Source organism: Oxyura jamaicensis, chromosome 17 (assembly GCF_011077185.1).
Source record: "Oxyura jamaicensis isolate SHBP4307 breed ruddy duck chromosome 17, BPBGC_Ojam_1.0, whole genome shotgun sequence".
In the NCBI taxonomy this organism is placed as follows: Eukaryota; Metazoa; Chordata; class Aves; order Anseriformes; family Anatidae; genus Oxyura; species Oxyura jamaicensis.
In genome coordinates, this window is record NC_048909.1 from 3924752 (window position 1) to 3940641 (window position 15890).

Here is a 15890-nt window from a genome sequence, read left to right on the forward strand (position 1 = left end):
GACCAGAGCTTTGCATGTCTTTTCCAGTTTGTTCTGAGCATGGAGCCACCCTTCCAAATCTACTTGGTGTGCTAAAGATCTTCCGTATTTAAGAAACCCCCTTAAAACCTCACCTATTTGTGGCTGGCTCATCTCCACATCTTACAGACAGTAAGAGTCTGTGGTGAGATGGTCTCATGACTACCTCTGTGGCCACATTTCTCACCCTCTACAGCTTCCTTCCAGGAAACAACTATGTCATATTTCCCATTCTTTACCACTTTCTTTCTGGCCTTTTATTATTGTGGGTTCACTCTCTACCTGGAGAAAAAACCTACAGCATTACGTTAAGCTGATGGTGATGTTGGTAGGACCCCTTTGTTGCAGCCCCTTCAGCCAGGTGCTCACTGAGAAGAAGGTTCCTTCTGCATAGCTTTTTAAAGACAAGCTCTAAGAATGGGGTTGTTTCAACTTAGATCAAGCTGTACGTGTCTTATAGCAGCAGCATTTGGGGTGTGGGAGCATTATAACTGCTAACTATTTCTGTGGGAAACGAAGCTTCTGCTTTCCTTACCATTTCCTTCCTCCCCCTGCTTTCACTCTTCTCAGGCTTCCAGGGTACTTCCCATCCTATTCTTGGCACTTCTTTTCCTGGGTAACTTATCTTTCAGTATCTCAGGCCTCTCTCCTGAAGGCTTTTGATAGTGTCTTCTCATGATCTGCAAAGAATTAATCCATTTTATGTTGTTCCTGCTGCTATTGCCTTTTGTCCAGCTTGGTTCCTGCTCCACTAGAGCTGAAATGGTTTTGCCCAGGTCAGTGCATGCAGTTCACGGCCAAAGAAATGCTGACAAATCTCCCCAAAAGCTGTCTTGCCCCAGGAGCCTCGTGGAAGAGCAGGAGGTCCCAGTCCAGCTCAGTTTGAGGAAGGTCACCTGAAGGCTAAAAGGGGATGACCTAGTCTTGCACATGCGGACAGAACTGAACTGATCTTGGGAGGAAAAAACTTTCAGTAAGTTCTTCTTCTTTGGCTAAACACTGGCTTCAGGTTATGGTATGTACGCAAGTAAGTCTTGACTCTCTGCCTAGCACATAATAGCCACACTGGTTCTGCTGGGTTCCAAAAATACAGTGTTCCTAAATGGATACAAATACGTCTGTGGATCTGGCTCAAGCAGTGTTTCAGAAGTTACTGCTTTGTAAGCAATGGCAGTGGGCTGTCAACTATGTGGATAATTAATACTCTGTGTTCTTCTCCTTTTAGAGTAAAATGGCATAAAATTTTTAATGTCTGAAAGCTGATGTACAAAGCATGCTACCAGCTAACCCCAGGAGGTAGCTTACATTTTCTCAAAGGTAACGCACTCAAGAACTTTGCCACAGCTTGCAGGAGCTGCGTCTGCACTTTCCGACGCAGTCATTGCAACATTTTCCTGTCATGTACTGACAAGTCATGGTAGTGAAACCATAAACATGAGGCTCAAGAGTCTCAGCGCTGGTCACTGCCTGTGGCAGTGCTCTTCGTGCTTGCAGCAAGCAGATCTGTTGCACGCATTTGTGCTCTTGTGTCTAAGAGCTGCCTGGTTTTCCCTCAAAACAGGGTTGTGCAATCTCTCCAGGTGACTACGGTTCATTACAACTGCCTCTTGATCAGTCTTTCACGGAGTGTTAGGAGTGGTTTTGTTTTTAGCTATGCTTTGGTGGTGGGTGGCACTGAATGTTCAAATCTACCTGTCCTAGGTCCAGTTTAGAAAGCCTGAGATCTGCAGTCCTCCATGTCCTACCCACATTTTGTGCCTTGCAGTCTGAATAAATCTGTGCCCTACCACAGACTCATTATTACCAAGAGAACTAGGGGAAAGGAGGTGAAATAAGAATGATAAAGCAAAGCCACAGTAATACAGAACATATGTAAATTAGGCTACCAGACACCGTAATAAGGATGTAATGAAGGGGGAAAGAAAAGGAAAATGAGTCCTATTGTTGCTAGAGAAGCAAAAGCTAGCACCCTCCTCAGGGCTGCAGAAAGGCAATTATACTGCTTCCCAGCACGGTGCATTTCATGCCACGGCTCTGTGAATATCCTCTTGTCAGTGGTGACAGTGAATCCCCGGCTCGGTGGCCAGCTGAGGGGTGGCCAGCTGTGGTTCAGCCGAGGCAGAAGGGCAGGGAGCTGAGGGGCTGTGAGGTGCCAGCCTGCCTCTCCCACAGGACAAGGGAGCTCCCCCATCACTCGCTGCCTGTCCACCAGCACTTGGCGAGCGAGTCTGGATGCCTCGACCATCCGTGTGAAATCCTTCCAACCATTTAGACTAAACACTGACTTCAGTAAAATGTAGGGCTCCTGTATGACCTGACGTAGTCCGTATGGAGTACCTGCCACAGATAATGACTGCTTTGACACTGATTAATCACTTCCTCTAGTCATATATTCATCCCTGAACACCTGACACAGTTCTTCCCTAATAGCTTTTGCATAGTTCTGGAGTATTCATATGACCCTGGCTTTGGGGAATAACCCATCTGATGACACACATTACCTACTTCAATGTAGGCTCTGATGCTTTTGATCAAACTAACTTGGAAAGTAGCTTTTGGATTTGTTTCTTTCCCTTGTGTACATTCCTACCTGTCCTTTTCTGCAGTGGGAAGGAGCTCAGCTGTGCTGGACTGTGCTTTGTTTTGAGTGGCACCATTTGCAGTTGGTTGGGGCTTGGTCAGTGCTATATAGCTTGCACAGACTGCCTCTGATTCTACCTTCACGTGCTTACCTGCCACTTAGGGACACAGGCACAACAAGCAATCTGCATTACTGATTCTCTGTGCTTCAAAACTAGCAGTTTCTGTGATGTGATTAGATGTAATGATGTAAATGATCTGTAACTAGAGTCATTCATTGCTCAACAGACAGCGGCGAAGCTTTCTAACACCCCCAACTCAGTGCAGAGTTTCTCCCTCAATCTGAACAGTTATCTTCTCCAAAGCTACAAGATCCAGAAGCAAAGGCAAGAGGTCAGATCCTCCATCAGACGTGAAATGCTTACACCCACTTCGCATGGCAGAGCATCACAGGTGAGAGTTACAGGCATCAAGACACTGTAGCCAGGACCATTTCTGATGACACCAGCTTCTCAGCTCCTTCACCAGCCCTGGCACAGCAGGAGGATCAGCACCGTCACTATCCAGCGTCTGCCAGGTCGGCCGGGGACTGCCGTGTGAGGCAGTGACTCACCATTTCCAGGAAGCAGCGTGTTTGTGATATTTGCAGCAAGAGCATCTTAAAGCCATTTTCAGATATATATATTTTTTTCATTGTGAATTATATATATATATATTATTTTTTTTTCCAGCAGAATAGCTGGTAAAATTCAACATGCTGTTACTCTTTTGAGATATTTTCTTTTCCTTTCTACTCAGACAACCTTTCAGGCTTGGACAGATGACTCAGCTGTGAAGTAAAATGAAGGACCACGTGTCAGCTGAACCTTAAGCATTCAGTAACTGTTTGTGCACCCTGAACCTAGGCCCCAGCTGCAACATGATGAGATTTAAGCTTAGTTCACCCCAAGTGACTGCTAGGCTGAGCTGTATTAGGAAGTTAGGAGCTAGTTAGGAAGGCACATATGGCCAGTGCTGCAACCCATCTGAAAGCGATGCAGGATCAGGTGGTCCAGCGTGCCTGACCTTCTCAAGTGTGTTTGGAAAGTCTCGTGGTCCTCCCCACTCTAGCTTTGCAAATACTGTGCTGTGTAAGTACCAGCATTTCATGGATGCTCTCACTTATCTGGTCCCCAACTCACAGCCAAATAGTTATTACATGTGGTCCTTTCACTCAAAATAAAACCTGCTTTGCTCATTCTTGAAACAGTTCTTGCTATGTTCCTCAACCCCCATTTGCAGATAGACTTGGGGACCTGTTTAGCCTGACTGCTGAGCCAAGTACAGCCTCTCTTGTGGGCAATAGCTGTGATCTACATATGATACTGGGTTAAACGTGACCTCGAAATCACCATAGATACAGACCGCCCTATTTGTTCTCATGGCTGGGACATTATGCAGCTACATTTGCTCCAGCTAACCTCATACACCAGGGTCCCAGAAACACTGAAGTTCTCTGTCTGCCTTTGCCTCCTTAGCAAGTTGCTGGGTTGGTTTGCAGATGTTCATATATTGTCTACACACCAGTTCCCTCAATGAAATGCACGCAGAATATCAGTAGTTGTCTTGTCCAAGAGTTTAGCTAACTACTGTGTTCAGCTGGAGTTCCCTTTCTTTTTTTTTCTTTTTTTGGGTTTTAATATATGCAATAGTACAACATGTTTTGTCAGTACAACGATGTTGTGGCCATCTTATGCTGGGTAATACTTTGCGTCAGCTGACAGGGGTTGCGTATATGCTGTCTGCTGTTGTGTTACTTATATTATAATAATGTTCAGGAGAACAAAGATTATCCTGGCATGTGTTTTTAGAAACACTGAGATTTCTGTAACACCTCCTTCCTGAAAGATCTTTGATGATCCTACTAGAAAATTGCCAGCACAGTGAATCATGTTATATTTTAGATGTTATTCTTGTCACTTTAAAGGATTCCAAATAATACTTTTGTTTCTTGTGAACTGAAAGAGGCAATTACAGAGACATTACGGCTTTCTACAGTCACTGCACATTGTATGCAAGCTGAAGAATATGAAGTTAACTGGCAGTGACTTTCTAAACTGGTGGCTGGGTTTGATTTGCTAGCTTGCATGTTTTCGGCTTGTGCCCCATCTCTTGCAATTTCTGTAGGATTTGTCCTTGAACCAATGATGATATGCATTGCGAAACTGTCCCCTGTGATAGAAGCAGCACGTTCTTTGAATGTCCTTCAAGTTGTACTTTCCACTTGACTCCTAAGCATGGCTGTTGGATGGATTTTGTGACGCTCCCAAACTCTCCAGCATCTTCAGTGAGTCTCCATTGAAATGGTAATTTCTAGAGCATACTTCAGGCTCATCTCATCTTTAGATAAAAATTAAACGTGGATTGCTTCATTCTGCATGTTGAATACTAAAGGACATGCTCATTTGTCCTCTCTGCAGACACATGATGCTCTGCCAATTTCCTTAATCCAGGCACAGAAGCAGTCAGCAATTGTTTCCATTCACTTTTGATTCCATCTGTAAAAGGAAATACCTGCAATCACAAGAGGCTTTTCAGAACAGGGATTTTGTAGAACTTGCCCAATTTCAACAAACTTTTTGTCTGCTGGCTTAATGGGTGCTATCTGGCTGCACATCAGGGTGTCAGTTTTAGCTGCCATTGTGCTGACACGTGTTTTTTATCACAGAGATCATCTGTTATTTTAGGATTTCCCCATCCCTCAGTGGCCCTCTACTGACCTTGCCAAAGAAGTCCTGTGTCTGTCCTCCCTCCCTGAGATTTTATCTTTTTTTCTGTAAGTGGATTGCTCACTGGCCTGGTGTTTCAGTTTATATTTACTATCAATATTCACAGACTTTCATGTGTAGTCACTCCCTGTTCCATCTACTTCTAGACTAGTATCCTATCCTCATCTCCCATTTTTGCCATTTTTCTGGGTTAATGATATTCCACAACCCTACAGCTAGATCCCCAGTAACAACTCTTATTTATCTACAGAAAGACATGAGTAGATACAATAAAACACCACCATTTATCAGAGTAAATGAAGGCAAGGAGCTTTATTAAAGCTCACAGCTGAATTAAATTGGTATTACCAACACTCTGCTTTTTCAAAGCCTCCCCCAGAAACAACAGCTGTGTCTGCACCGTGAGTTAAGGCTGGCATTGAGATGACCCTCCCCAGACCTGACTTTGTAGCAAGGCTTCAAACGCAGACCCCAGCCCTCCCAGCTTGTCCCAGCAAGGGCAGGGGTGCAGGGAGCCCAGTGCGGCGCTGCGGGCTGAGCCGTGTCTGGGGCTCCGACTGCTGCGTGGTCGGGGCTCCGCTGCTCGCCCCTCGTGCACGGCCCCGTGCAGCCTCTTCCTGGGATGATGTGATACCGAGGCCCAGTAAATCCTAGGTGTGTTCATGAGAGCTCAGCCATAGTTAAACCTGTTGTTACCAGGCTCTAGATAACATCTGCCCAAGGCGAGCACTTCTCCTGGGAGCGTGGCAGGGGGAGGAATGCAGAGACTTACTTTCTCTACACACTGCATCCACTACTGGGATGTGAAACCTGGCCTTCTGGAAATTTGACTCACAATTTCACAAAAGTTTCCCATTTTCTCCACCAATTTAGCCTGAGCTAGTCTGAGGTAATCGAGTCAAGTGACACAGTGGTACAACAAATATTGCTCTTTAATTTCTAGTCCAAACTACTCCTTTCCTTACTTCCTTTTTTTCTTCCTTTTTTAAGCGCAGAGTTGCAAGAAGAACAAAAATATCATTCCAAGTGTGTCTAGAAACTGGGCAGTCACCAGTTTCACTTCCCCTTGTTCTCTGCAGCTCGCGGTGACGTGCGGTTAGCAGCAGGAGCAGTGGGAGGCATTGCTCAGTGTTTCAGGAGGTTTCTCACTCCGGGTTCTCGTGTGCCACCCATGGTGCTTTCTCCTGCACGCCTGGCCTCCTGAAGATGCCCAGGAGAGCAGCTCTCCTCCCGTGGACGTTCGTGGGGCTGCTGCAGCTGGTGCTCATCCTGTCGCAGCTGGCAGGCTGCCTCCTCAGTCCCTGTTTGGAGGTACGTGATCTCTGCATGAGCACGAAATCCTTCTGCTTCTCCGGTGCAACTTTCCCCTCTGCCTGGGAGATTTGTGCATCAGATCTGTCGTGTGTTAGTTTTCTTACGGAAGCTCATCTTTCTTCCAAGGCTGTTACCAAGGCAATTGAAATATTTGAAGTAAACGCTGGTCTCAAAAACACCTGAGAACCAGAACAAGCAGCACAAACCATTTCTTCTTGGCTTTCTGTACCTCTGAGGTTACTACACTACAGCTAAACTAATAGATTATGTATCCCTTCAGGAAGGGATCCAAGCCTTGTCTACAAATTCTGCAAATTATGATATTTTAGCCTGATTTGTGCTGTAGAGTGACTTCACTGGTACCCCAAATGCCTGGCACTGATGAACTGCCTTTTGCAAACTTTACTTATTACTTAGAGTAACTTCTGTTAGAGCTGCCTGCTTTTCTGCAATGTGTCAAAGCTGAGCGCTGATCCGGGGCACACCATACATCCCCCTGTGTTTGTTTCGCTGGCTCTTTCAGAGGTTGCTGCTGGTTCATCCATAGCCTCAAGGAACACTGCCCTGTGGTTTTGTACCTGCTTCAATCAGCAAGAAATGTAGCTCTTCCTGGGGAGCAGGACTGGTTCTATGAGAGCTGGGAGAGATGCTTAGGATATATGATGTTATTTCCTGAAGCTCAGGGCAGCTCATTTAGAACTGAACTTCAAAGTTCATTTAGAAATGAGCTATGTGGTAGTCACTCTGCTCCTGTTTTCCTGACAGTATAATTTTCTGACATTTTGTGAAGAGTGGGTGTTGACTGTGAACGGATCTGCCACTGTTACAGGTCATCCCTAGCAAAGCTTTCAGATGCATGGGGCTGAACATCTCTGGAGTTCCCCCTGAAGTCCCAAACACCACCCAGGAGCTGGACCTCAGCTTCAACAATCTGAAATCACTGAGCTCAAATTATTTTTCATCAGTTCCTGAACTGCAGCTTCTGGATATTTCAAGGTAATGAGCCTTTTTTATGTGGATGCTGGTCAATCTTACTTCACCAGCTGGGTCTCAACAGTTCTGGATTTTGGGGTCTCGTTGGTTTTGGCTGTTTATTGTTTTGCTCTGGACTTTATCCCTCTGTCTGTCTCTCTGCACATGCCCATGGCAATGAAGTACAGCTTTTAGTCCAGTTACTGAGGGCACACTCTCTCAGAGCTGGGCATGTCAGTCTGATCTTGTAGGGCACAATGTGTGAGGGAGGAGGTTGTTTTACTTCTTTCTGAACAAGAAGAATGCCAGACTTTTCACTGTTACAAAAACTCCGAAGTGGAACATGGAACATCTTGGGTGAACTGTTTTCCTAATCACATCTTAAAAAAAAAAAAAAAAAAAAGAAAAAGAAAAAGAAAAAAAAAAGTACATTCATTTTCTAAAAGGTTGTTTTAAAATATCAACATATCTCTTTTCCTTTCTACTCACATATCTGGGGGAGGAGGAGATGAGGGAGGCTTATTAGCAAATTTGAATTGATGTATAATTTCCATTGACTTGAGACAACAGTTTCTACGGGTAAATTGTTTCACTGAAAAATGTCACTCAGTCCCATCACAGTTACAGCTCTGAAGTAGCTGAGTGGCAGAGCAGGTTTGCTATAAGGCACTGACTGGGTTGTAAAGCTCATTCTGCTTGAGTTTGTTACAGAATGGGTTTGGGTCTCAAACTTTGGGTCTTCTCATATGAAACCACCGTTAGGCAGTCACACTCCTCCTCTTCACTCTCCCTTTTCTCTTTTAGAACCAACACAACCGGGGGTCTGTTCCCTCTCAGATATCAGCAAAACTGCTAGGTTGTGAGCTTTGCAACTGCTGCATCAGTCTGGTGCCAGGGGGACTGCCCCGCTGTTGCTGAGAGAGTCTGGAAGCTGTGAGAGTGCAAGATGTAAGGGAGTCCTCCATCTGGTTGGCTCTGCCATCAATGATGAGCATCAGTCTTACTTTGGCCTAAAAGGAAAACTAAAGTGCTTCTGTCCTGCTGCCTGCCTGAATTTTGACCATGGCTCCAGGTCTCTTGCTTTGCAACTGAAATTCAGATTTAGGATGGGGAGGAGAGAGACGTTCTCCTGCTATGGGAGGGTTCCTTTTTCATGGCTGGTTAATGGTGCTCCTTGCTGGAAAAGACTGTGTTCACCTGCGGATTGTGGAAGGAGGGGTTGGATTCAGGAGCACAGCAAAGCCAAGCTAAGCCCCAGCAAGATGTTGAGTCTGAGAGCATTGCATTAGCACTTAGTGCAGTAGTGTTAGTGAACGTAGAGTAAAAGAATACATTTATTCATTCATGTACATTTATCCTCTTTTCTTGCCCACCAGGTGCCACATTCATACAATAGAAGATAACTCTTTTGTGGATATTCCTGATCTTTCCACCTTAATTTTAACTGCCAATTCCCTCCGGTACCTGGGGTCAGCAGCCTTCTGTGGTTTAACATCTCTGAAGAAACTAGTGTTGGTGGAAACCAGCATATCCTCTCTGACTGACCTACCAATTGGACACTTGCATACCCTACAGGAGCTGAATTTGGGCCACAACAACATTGCTTCATTGAAGCTTCCCAATTATTTTTCCAACCTGACCTCTCTCAGGCACCTGAGCTTTTTCTCCAATAAGATTACATATATCTCCAAAGGAGACCTTGATGCCCTGAGTGAAGCAAACAGGCTCAACCTCACCTTGGTGCTCTCGCTGAATAATATAAAATACATCCAGCTGGGATCCTTTGCAAACATTCATCTTGGTGAACTGGTTCTGAGGTCCTCTTTTGAGAACTTCCACGACATGCACACTTCTCTACACGGCCTGGCAGGGCTACAGGTCAACAGACTAATAGTTGGAGAATTCAGGGACAGTCAGAAACTGGAAGATTTTCAGAATGGACTCTTGAGTGGACTCTGCCAGGTACAGATGCAGGAGTTTGTCTTAATCTGTTTCAGGAATTTTGAGAATAACACGGACACTCTTTTTAACTGCATAGGCAACGTCTCCAGTATTCGGCTGGTGAATGTCGATCTTGAAGAGGTGTCAGAGGTTCCTATGTTTCCTCAAGTGAAACATCTGGAATGCAAGAAATGCAAGTTTAAGGAAGTGCCTGCTGTGAAGCTGTCCCTCTTTAAGGAGCTGAGAGTGCTTCGTATTACCCAGAGCAAACATCTTAATAGCTTCCGGCAGAAATTTAAGAATCTAACTTACCTGGAGGTCATAGATTTGAGTGAGAATCGGCTCTCCTTCACTTCATGCTGTTCTCCTCAATTTCCTGGGTCTGCAAACTTGAGACACTTGAACCTAAGCTTCAATTCTGACATCAGTTTGACAGGAGACTTCACCAATGTGAAGAATCTCTTATACTTGGACCTTCAACACACAAAGTTAGACAACCATGGCACCTACCCTGTCTTTCTATCCCTTCAGAAACTCATTTACCTTGACATTTCCTACACCAAAACTCATGTTAAATCTGATCATATATTTCATGGCCTGAACTCTCTGCAAGTGCTCAAGATGGCAGGCAACTCCTTTGAGAACAATAAATTGTCCAATAACTTCAAAAACTTGAGCCACCTCCACACCTTGGATATTTCAAATTGCAAATTAGTACTGGTGGATCAAAGCACATTTAATGCTCTCTCCGAACTAAAAGAGCTGAACATCAGCAACAATAAGCTCCTGACCTTCGATCCTGTAGTCTACAAGCCACTCCAAGCTCTCATAGCCCTGGATTTCAGCCACAACCAGCTGAGTGTCCTGTTGGACTCAGCCCTGGAAATCCTGCCTGCTAGTCTGGTCTTCCTAGATCTCTCTCACAACTTGTTTGAATGCTCTTGCAGTTACCTGAACTTTATGAAATGGATCAAAGAAAAGGAGGACCTGCTGCAGAACAAGCATTTAATGGTATGCCACACACCTGCATACATGAAGAACTTGAGCCTGTCAAGCTTCTACCTGTCCTCCTGCCGTCCCAGCCCAAGCATGGTGGCATGCTCAGTGGTCGTAATGCTTGCTGCAATGGTGTTCATATTCCTGATTTACAAGTACTACTTCCAGCTCTACTACTTCTTGGTGCTGCTCAGTGGGTGTAAACACTCTGCAGAAAGGGGAGACACCTATGATGCCTTTGTTATCCACTCCAGCAAAGACCAAGAATGGGTGATAAAAGAGCTGGTCGAACCCTTAGAAGGAGGAAAACCTCCCTTCCAATTTTGTCTTTACTACAGGGATTTCCTACCAGGGGTACCCATTGTCACCAACATCATCCAAGAAGGTTTTCTAAGTAGCAGAAATGTCATTGCAGTCATCTCTACTGACTTTCTGGAGAGCAAGTGGTGTAGCTTTGAGTTTGACATTGCCCAGTCCTGGCAGCTGGTTGAGGACAAGGCTGGAATCATCATGATTGTACTCGAAGAAGTGAATAAGACCTTGCTGAGGCAGAAGCTGGGGTTGTCCCGATACCTCAGGAGGAACACCTATCTGGAGTGGAAAGACAAGGAGATAAGCAAGCATGTCTTCTGGAGGCAGCTCACAGGAGTCCTGCTACGGGGCAAAAAATGGAATCATGAGGAGGAAAAGCTCATGTGAAGAGAAAGATCTCTTCAGTCCTGTTTCCCATCCTGGCCTTGGCTGATAGCTGGTGCTCAGAAGTTGGCTCTTCTGTGGCCGTTCAGAGCTGGAGGAGGTGGATGGAGGCACTGTAAAAGCGCTACAGAAACACCCATGAGCCCTTCCTCATGGGAACTTGCAAACTAAGGAGTGACAGCAGCTAGAAGAGCTGCAGATGCCCGAGCTCTGTGATTGTCGGTAGCTGTCAGCTGAAGCTGGTCCAGCATTCTCGCAGGTCTTGTAGGCTGGTGAATGGATGTAAGAATGGATGGATCTTACCATCATTTTTCTGCCTCTGAAACGAGATTTGGGTCCAGGTGACACTCAGTGGAACTTCAGGGTCGGTCACTTTGAGTGGACCCAGGACTTCCTGGGGACAGCAAAGGAACGGGAAAGAGAAACAAGATTTGGATCCTGAAAATATTGGGCAAGCCTTCCTAGGAACCATGATTCAGGGGAAAATCCCTACAGAGGGAAATGGGCTGCCCTACAGCCACAGACCATCTGGCAACCACCCAGTGAAGCTGAGCAGTTATGTCATCAGTGTGTGGGGGGGTTGTTAGTGGTGGGAAATTTCCCCAAAATGTTTATCTCAATTTTATTTGCACGAAGACCAAATATTGAAACCCCCAGATATTTCCATGACCTGAAACTCTTATTTATGTCCAGATTATGTAGCATTTGGGGGAGTGGTTTGGGATTTTTGTGTGGAATCTGAAGGTTAGTGGGACCAGAAGAAGCAGCAGAAATGCTGAAAATCTTTAAAGTCAAGATATTTCTTTGCCACAGCTGCTTCTCCTGGTCCAATGTTTCTTTAGAGCCAGACAATTCTAGAAGAAGCTTTTCCAGCCTATGTACCAGCCTTAATTCACTGGTGTAAGGTGCCAGAGGAGCCTCCAGCCCATGGGATGAAATGGGCCTGAGATATGGTCAGACCTAAGCATGAGCCAGCCCATCTTCCTTCCCCCGCCATCCTGCGGCAGCCTCTGGTCCCGCTGGGCATCTGAAGGGTTCGGCTCCTGCAGTAACGGGTCGGAGGCTGGAAGAGAGATTTTTGCTTTTGTTACACTGAGGACGTGCCTGGCATTTCCCAGGGAGAAGAGAAAGAGGTGAAAAGTCTGGGTTAGCTAAACTAAATGTATCCCAGCACTACCCTGAATAAAGAGAGGGGAACTCTAAATGCCGTTCAGTCATATTGCTGAGAACTCTATTGATGTGTTGAATATTGAATGCTGCTGGAGTATTGGTCTCTATTTACAGAAGGCTTTGGTTGGGATTAATCACTGAATTAGTCTAGTTTTAAACTTGCAAATCCTTCTATAATCAATAACGTTCTACAGAGGTAAAACAGAAGCAATTGAGTGGTGAATCAGATCTGATATTTATTCAGAAGAAAGGGCCTGATCCATCTCACTTTTCTCAGCACCAGCCAGCAACATCGCCATGGAAGCCAGTGATAGGTGAGATTGACTTCAGACACTATTTGCAAAAAAGGGAGAGCTAATTTCAGGACTCGTGCTGGCAAAAGCCAAATCACAGTCCCCACCCCATGAGCTCTGTCAGCAGTAGATCGGGCGGGATAACACTACCAAAAAACCTACAGCCCTCTCTAAGGTCTTTTGTGACCCATGAGGCAAAGCTTTAATAAAACTAAGCTGGATGCTGCGTTTGCTTGCCCAGATGGCTTGTTTTGCATCTGCAGAGCACTGTTGTAGCCACGATGCTCCTTGCCTCTGCCATGACCATGGTGCCCGGAGCAGCACCCCAGATCCTCACCAGGGCAGGGCTTGGGGTCTGGTGGGAGCCCACCTGGGGCAGGCAAAGGCACAGGAGACACAGGCACAGCTCAAGGTTCCCTGCATCGAGGCCACAGGAGAACATGAAGGACAAAGCAAATATTAGCCTGGATCTCGGCAGCCACAAGTTAAATTGGAAAACGAACAAGGGAAAATGAAATGGGTGGAAGTTACTGCTCCTGAATTGAGCAGCACGGAAGCAACATTTCTCCCTCGTTCTTTCTCTCTGTGGCTCCTCTGCAAACAATTCAGTGTATATGTATTTCTGGCACAAAGCACAGCCTCCTATGATTCTTGATTGTAATTATAATAATGGGTTTCAGAAAGTCTGCAAGTGGTTCTGGGCATTATAATAAGGGTTTAGGACAGTATTGTTTAAAAAGCGAGTGTTTGTTGAATATCAAAGCAACTTCAGGAGGAGAGCAGGGGCGATGATGAGAGGAGGCTCCCACCTGTACGGTTTAAGCAGAAACCAGTCGCTTGTCATCCTTGTCCTCTTCAAACACGCTCAGAGTCTCTGCAGCAGAAGAAGATATGTGAATTGCTCCGGGCCTTCCTGCCACCCAAGAGAAAGCACAAAGCCATCACAGCTCCTGGGGAAGGTGTGAGGGGAAGGAGATGGTGAGACAGAGACTGGAGCATTCAGAAAGCTAGGGAAATGGATGATGTTCGTCCTCTGTGAGCCCAGTCAACACCATTCCTCTTTCTCTCGATGCATTTAGATATTTCCCTTAGCCTTAGCAGTAGCTGGTGCTTTGAAGATACAAGCTGGTTTATTTTATTTTCAAGACCTGCATCAGAAGCAGGATTTTTTTTTCTTCTTCAGGGCACAATGCTCAGCAGGACAGTCTGGCTGAGGACACGAACACCCCTTGATGGGACCTGGGTGCCAGGCAGGGCTGTGCGCTGCAGTTTTCCACCCGTGCAGCTGCAGGCTTTGCTGGGTGAGATGCTCCCAGCCCTCCCTCTGCCCAGCCTGACCTGGCAGTGACCGTCTGCCACCAAAAGTACTCCGTGGTTTATGAGCTGAGGAGGGAAAAGGCTGTGAACAATTGTATTTTCACTATTTATCTAGCAGAGAAAACTTAGATTTGGTTTTAGAAGACTCAGAACAACTTTCTTTTCCCACTAAAATAAGGGCAAATCCTCCTCTCAAACCAAAACAGTGCTAGGTCAAAGAAAAAATATTGTAAATCACACACGTATATATTTGCCCTTGTTATAGGAAGCAAATTTCCAAAAGAACATTCGTGTCTCCAAATACGTTGGTATGCATTTTTGTTTGAAAGTGTTCACTGTGCAGCAGGTAGCTCTGATATTATTATTTACTCATGTGGGTGAATAAATGAGCAAGCAACCAAATATCCGTGCAGGTCTGCATTCATCTCTCATGTAAATAGCAGAGCATGTTCCAGTTATTAAAGCATCTATGTGGCCCAGGTCATAAAAACAGATGGAGATGAAGCTCCAAAGGGCCGTTGCAGCCAAGATAATTTCATCTCATCTGTAACAGGGATGTGCCCTGATTTCAATATGTGCTTAATTTGACCCAAGCAAAGCACCAGTACAGACAGAGCTCCGGTCCTACTTGCGTGGCAGAGGTTGATGTCTCTGAGGAAGCCATCACGATGTGCCAGCATCGTCACTAAGATGTAGTTTGCAGCGAGGGCTCTGAACTGAGCAAATCCTTGTTAGCATGACTGCATTTGTGATCTCCACACCGTAGCAAGGACATTAAGTAAAAATGGAAAAGAGAGCCACTGGCATTTCTGCCTGCCTGGCTCTTGCTAGCTGCAAAAACAGCACTGCATGAAGGCTCCCCTGGCCTCCCCAAGTATTAGCACAGATTTCTAGTGTCAGTTTAAAAAAAAAACAAAACAACACAACACAACAAGGAAAAGCAGCTGGTTTCTCTGGACTGACTGATATTTGACAAGAAGAGGTTGAAACTTTTCTGGAAGAGTGCTTGTCCTTTGGGAAATGCTATTTTGTAGGTGGTTTATGTAATTTAATGAGGTAGCGCAGAGAATCTATGGAACAGAAATAGTCATAGCAGGGTTTCTGGCTCAGTATTGCATGGGGTTGCAATCTTGGAACAGTCACTTCCCATGGAAACAGCGATTTTAACAATGTTTTGGAGAGGTTGGAAAAAAAGATTTAAAAAAAAAAAAAAAAAAAAAAAAGTTAAGTTGCTCCATAACATCACTTTTAAAAATGCTGGTTTAGTCTCAGGCTGCTGTGTGTCACAATAAATTTTAGTTCTGAAATTTCTTTCAATTTGTATAATCTGACTAACCTTCCAAAACAAAAGCAAAATACAAAAATGTTTCCACCTACACAAATTTAAAAACTCAAAACTCGTGATTTTTCAGCTTTGTACCGTGCTGAGAGGAAAAACTTTTTACAAAATGGAAATTCCACCTCCATGAGAGCTCATACGCTGACCCTCTGAAAGTTAAACCTTCACCTGGCTGTATCACATATGTCATAGGGGCCATAAAAGAAACACTGACAAATCCCCAGAATGAATTTCACTAAGTGCTTTTTGCAAAACACCTCAAGTAAGTGCAGGCAATCAATACAAACTGCCTGAGACTGCGAGCAGTTGAACAGGGTGGGAAAGAAACAATTCCTTAACAAGTTGTTCTTTGCTGTCGCAGCTCGGGCAGAGAGCTGGGACAAGTGGCAGCAAGGCACAATTTGCAGAAGAGGAGCCCATCTGCCACGGGTGCTGACCTTCCTCAGCACCAAGGTTGTGCCGAGGGCAAAGTCACTGAGCAGCCAG

The 15890-nt window shown here is 45.3% G+C and overlaps 1 protein-coding gene across 4 annotated transcripts; it reads left to right on the top strand.

Annotated features, from left to right (window-relative positions):
• The first annotated feature begins 294 nt into the window (after positions 1-294).
• On the top strand, positions 295-13069 carry TLR4 (toll like receptor 4). Of its 4 annotated transcripts, none has more exons than XM_035341935.1 (7): positions 295-379; positions 754-1045; positions 2887-3051; positions 4765-4943; positions 6446-6677; positions 7510-7676; positions 9029-13069. In XM_035341935.1, exons 5-7 carry the CDS (start codon positions 6573-6575, stop codon positions 11286-11288), a joined length of 2532 nt encoding a protein of 843 aa, XP_035197826.1. In that variant the 5' UTR covers positions 295-379; positions 754-1045; positions 2887-3051; positions 4765-4943; positions 6446-6572; the 3' UTR covers positions 11289-13069. The 4 variants fall into 4 exon arrangements, with proteins under 4 accessions (XP_035197826.1, XP_035197823.1, XP_035197825.1 ...); XM_035341932.1 differs by having other exon boundaries at positions 754-991; XM_035341934.1 differs by having other exon boundaries at positions 754-991; positions 4765-4924.
• The last annotated feature ends 2821 nt before the right edge of the window (positions 13070-15890 follow it).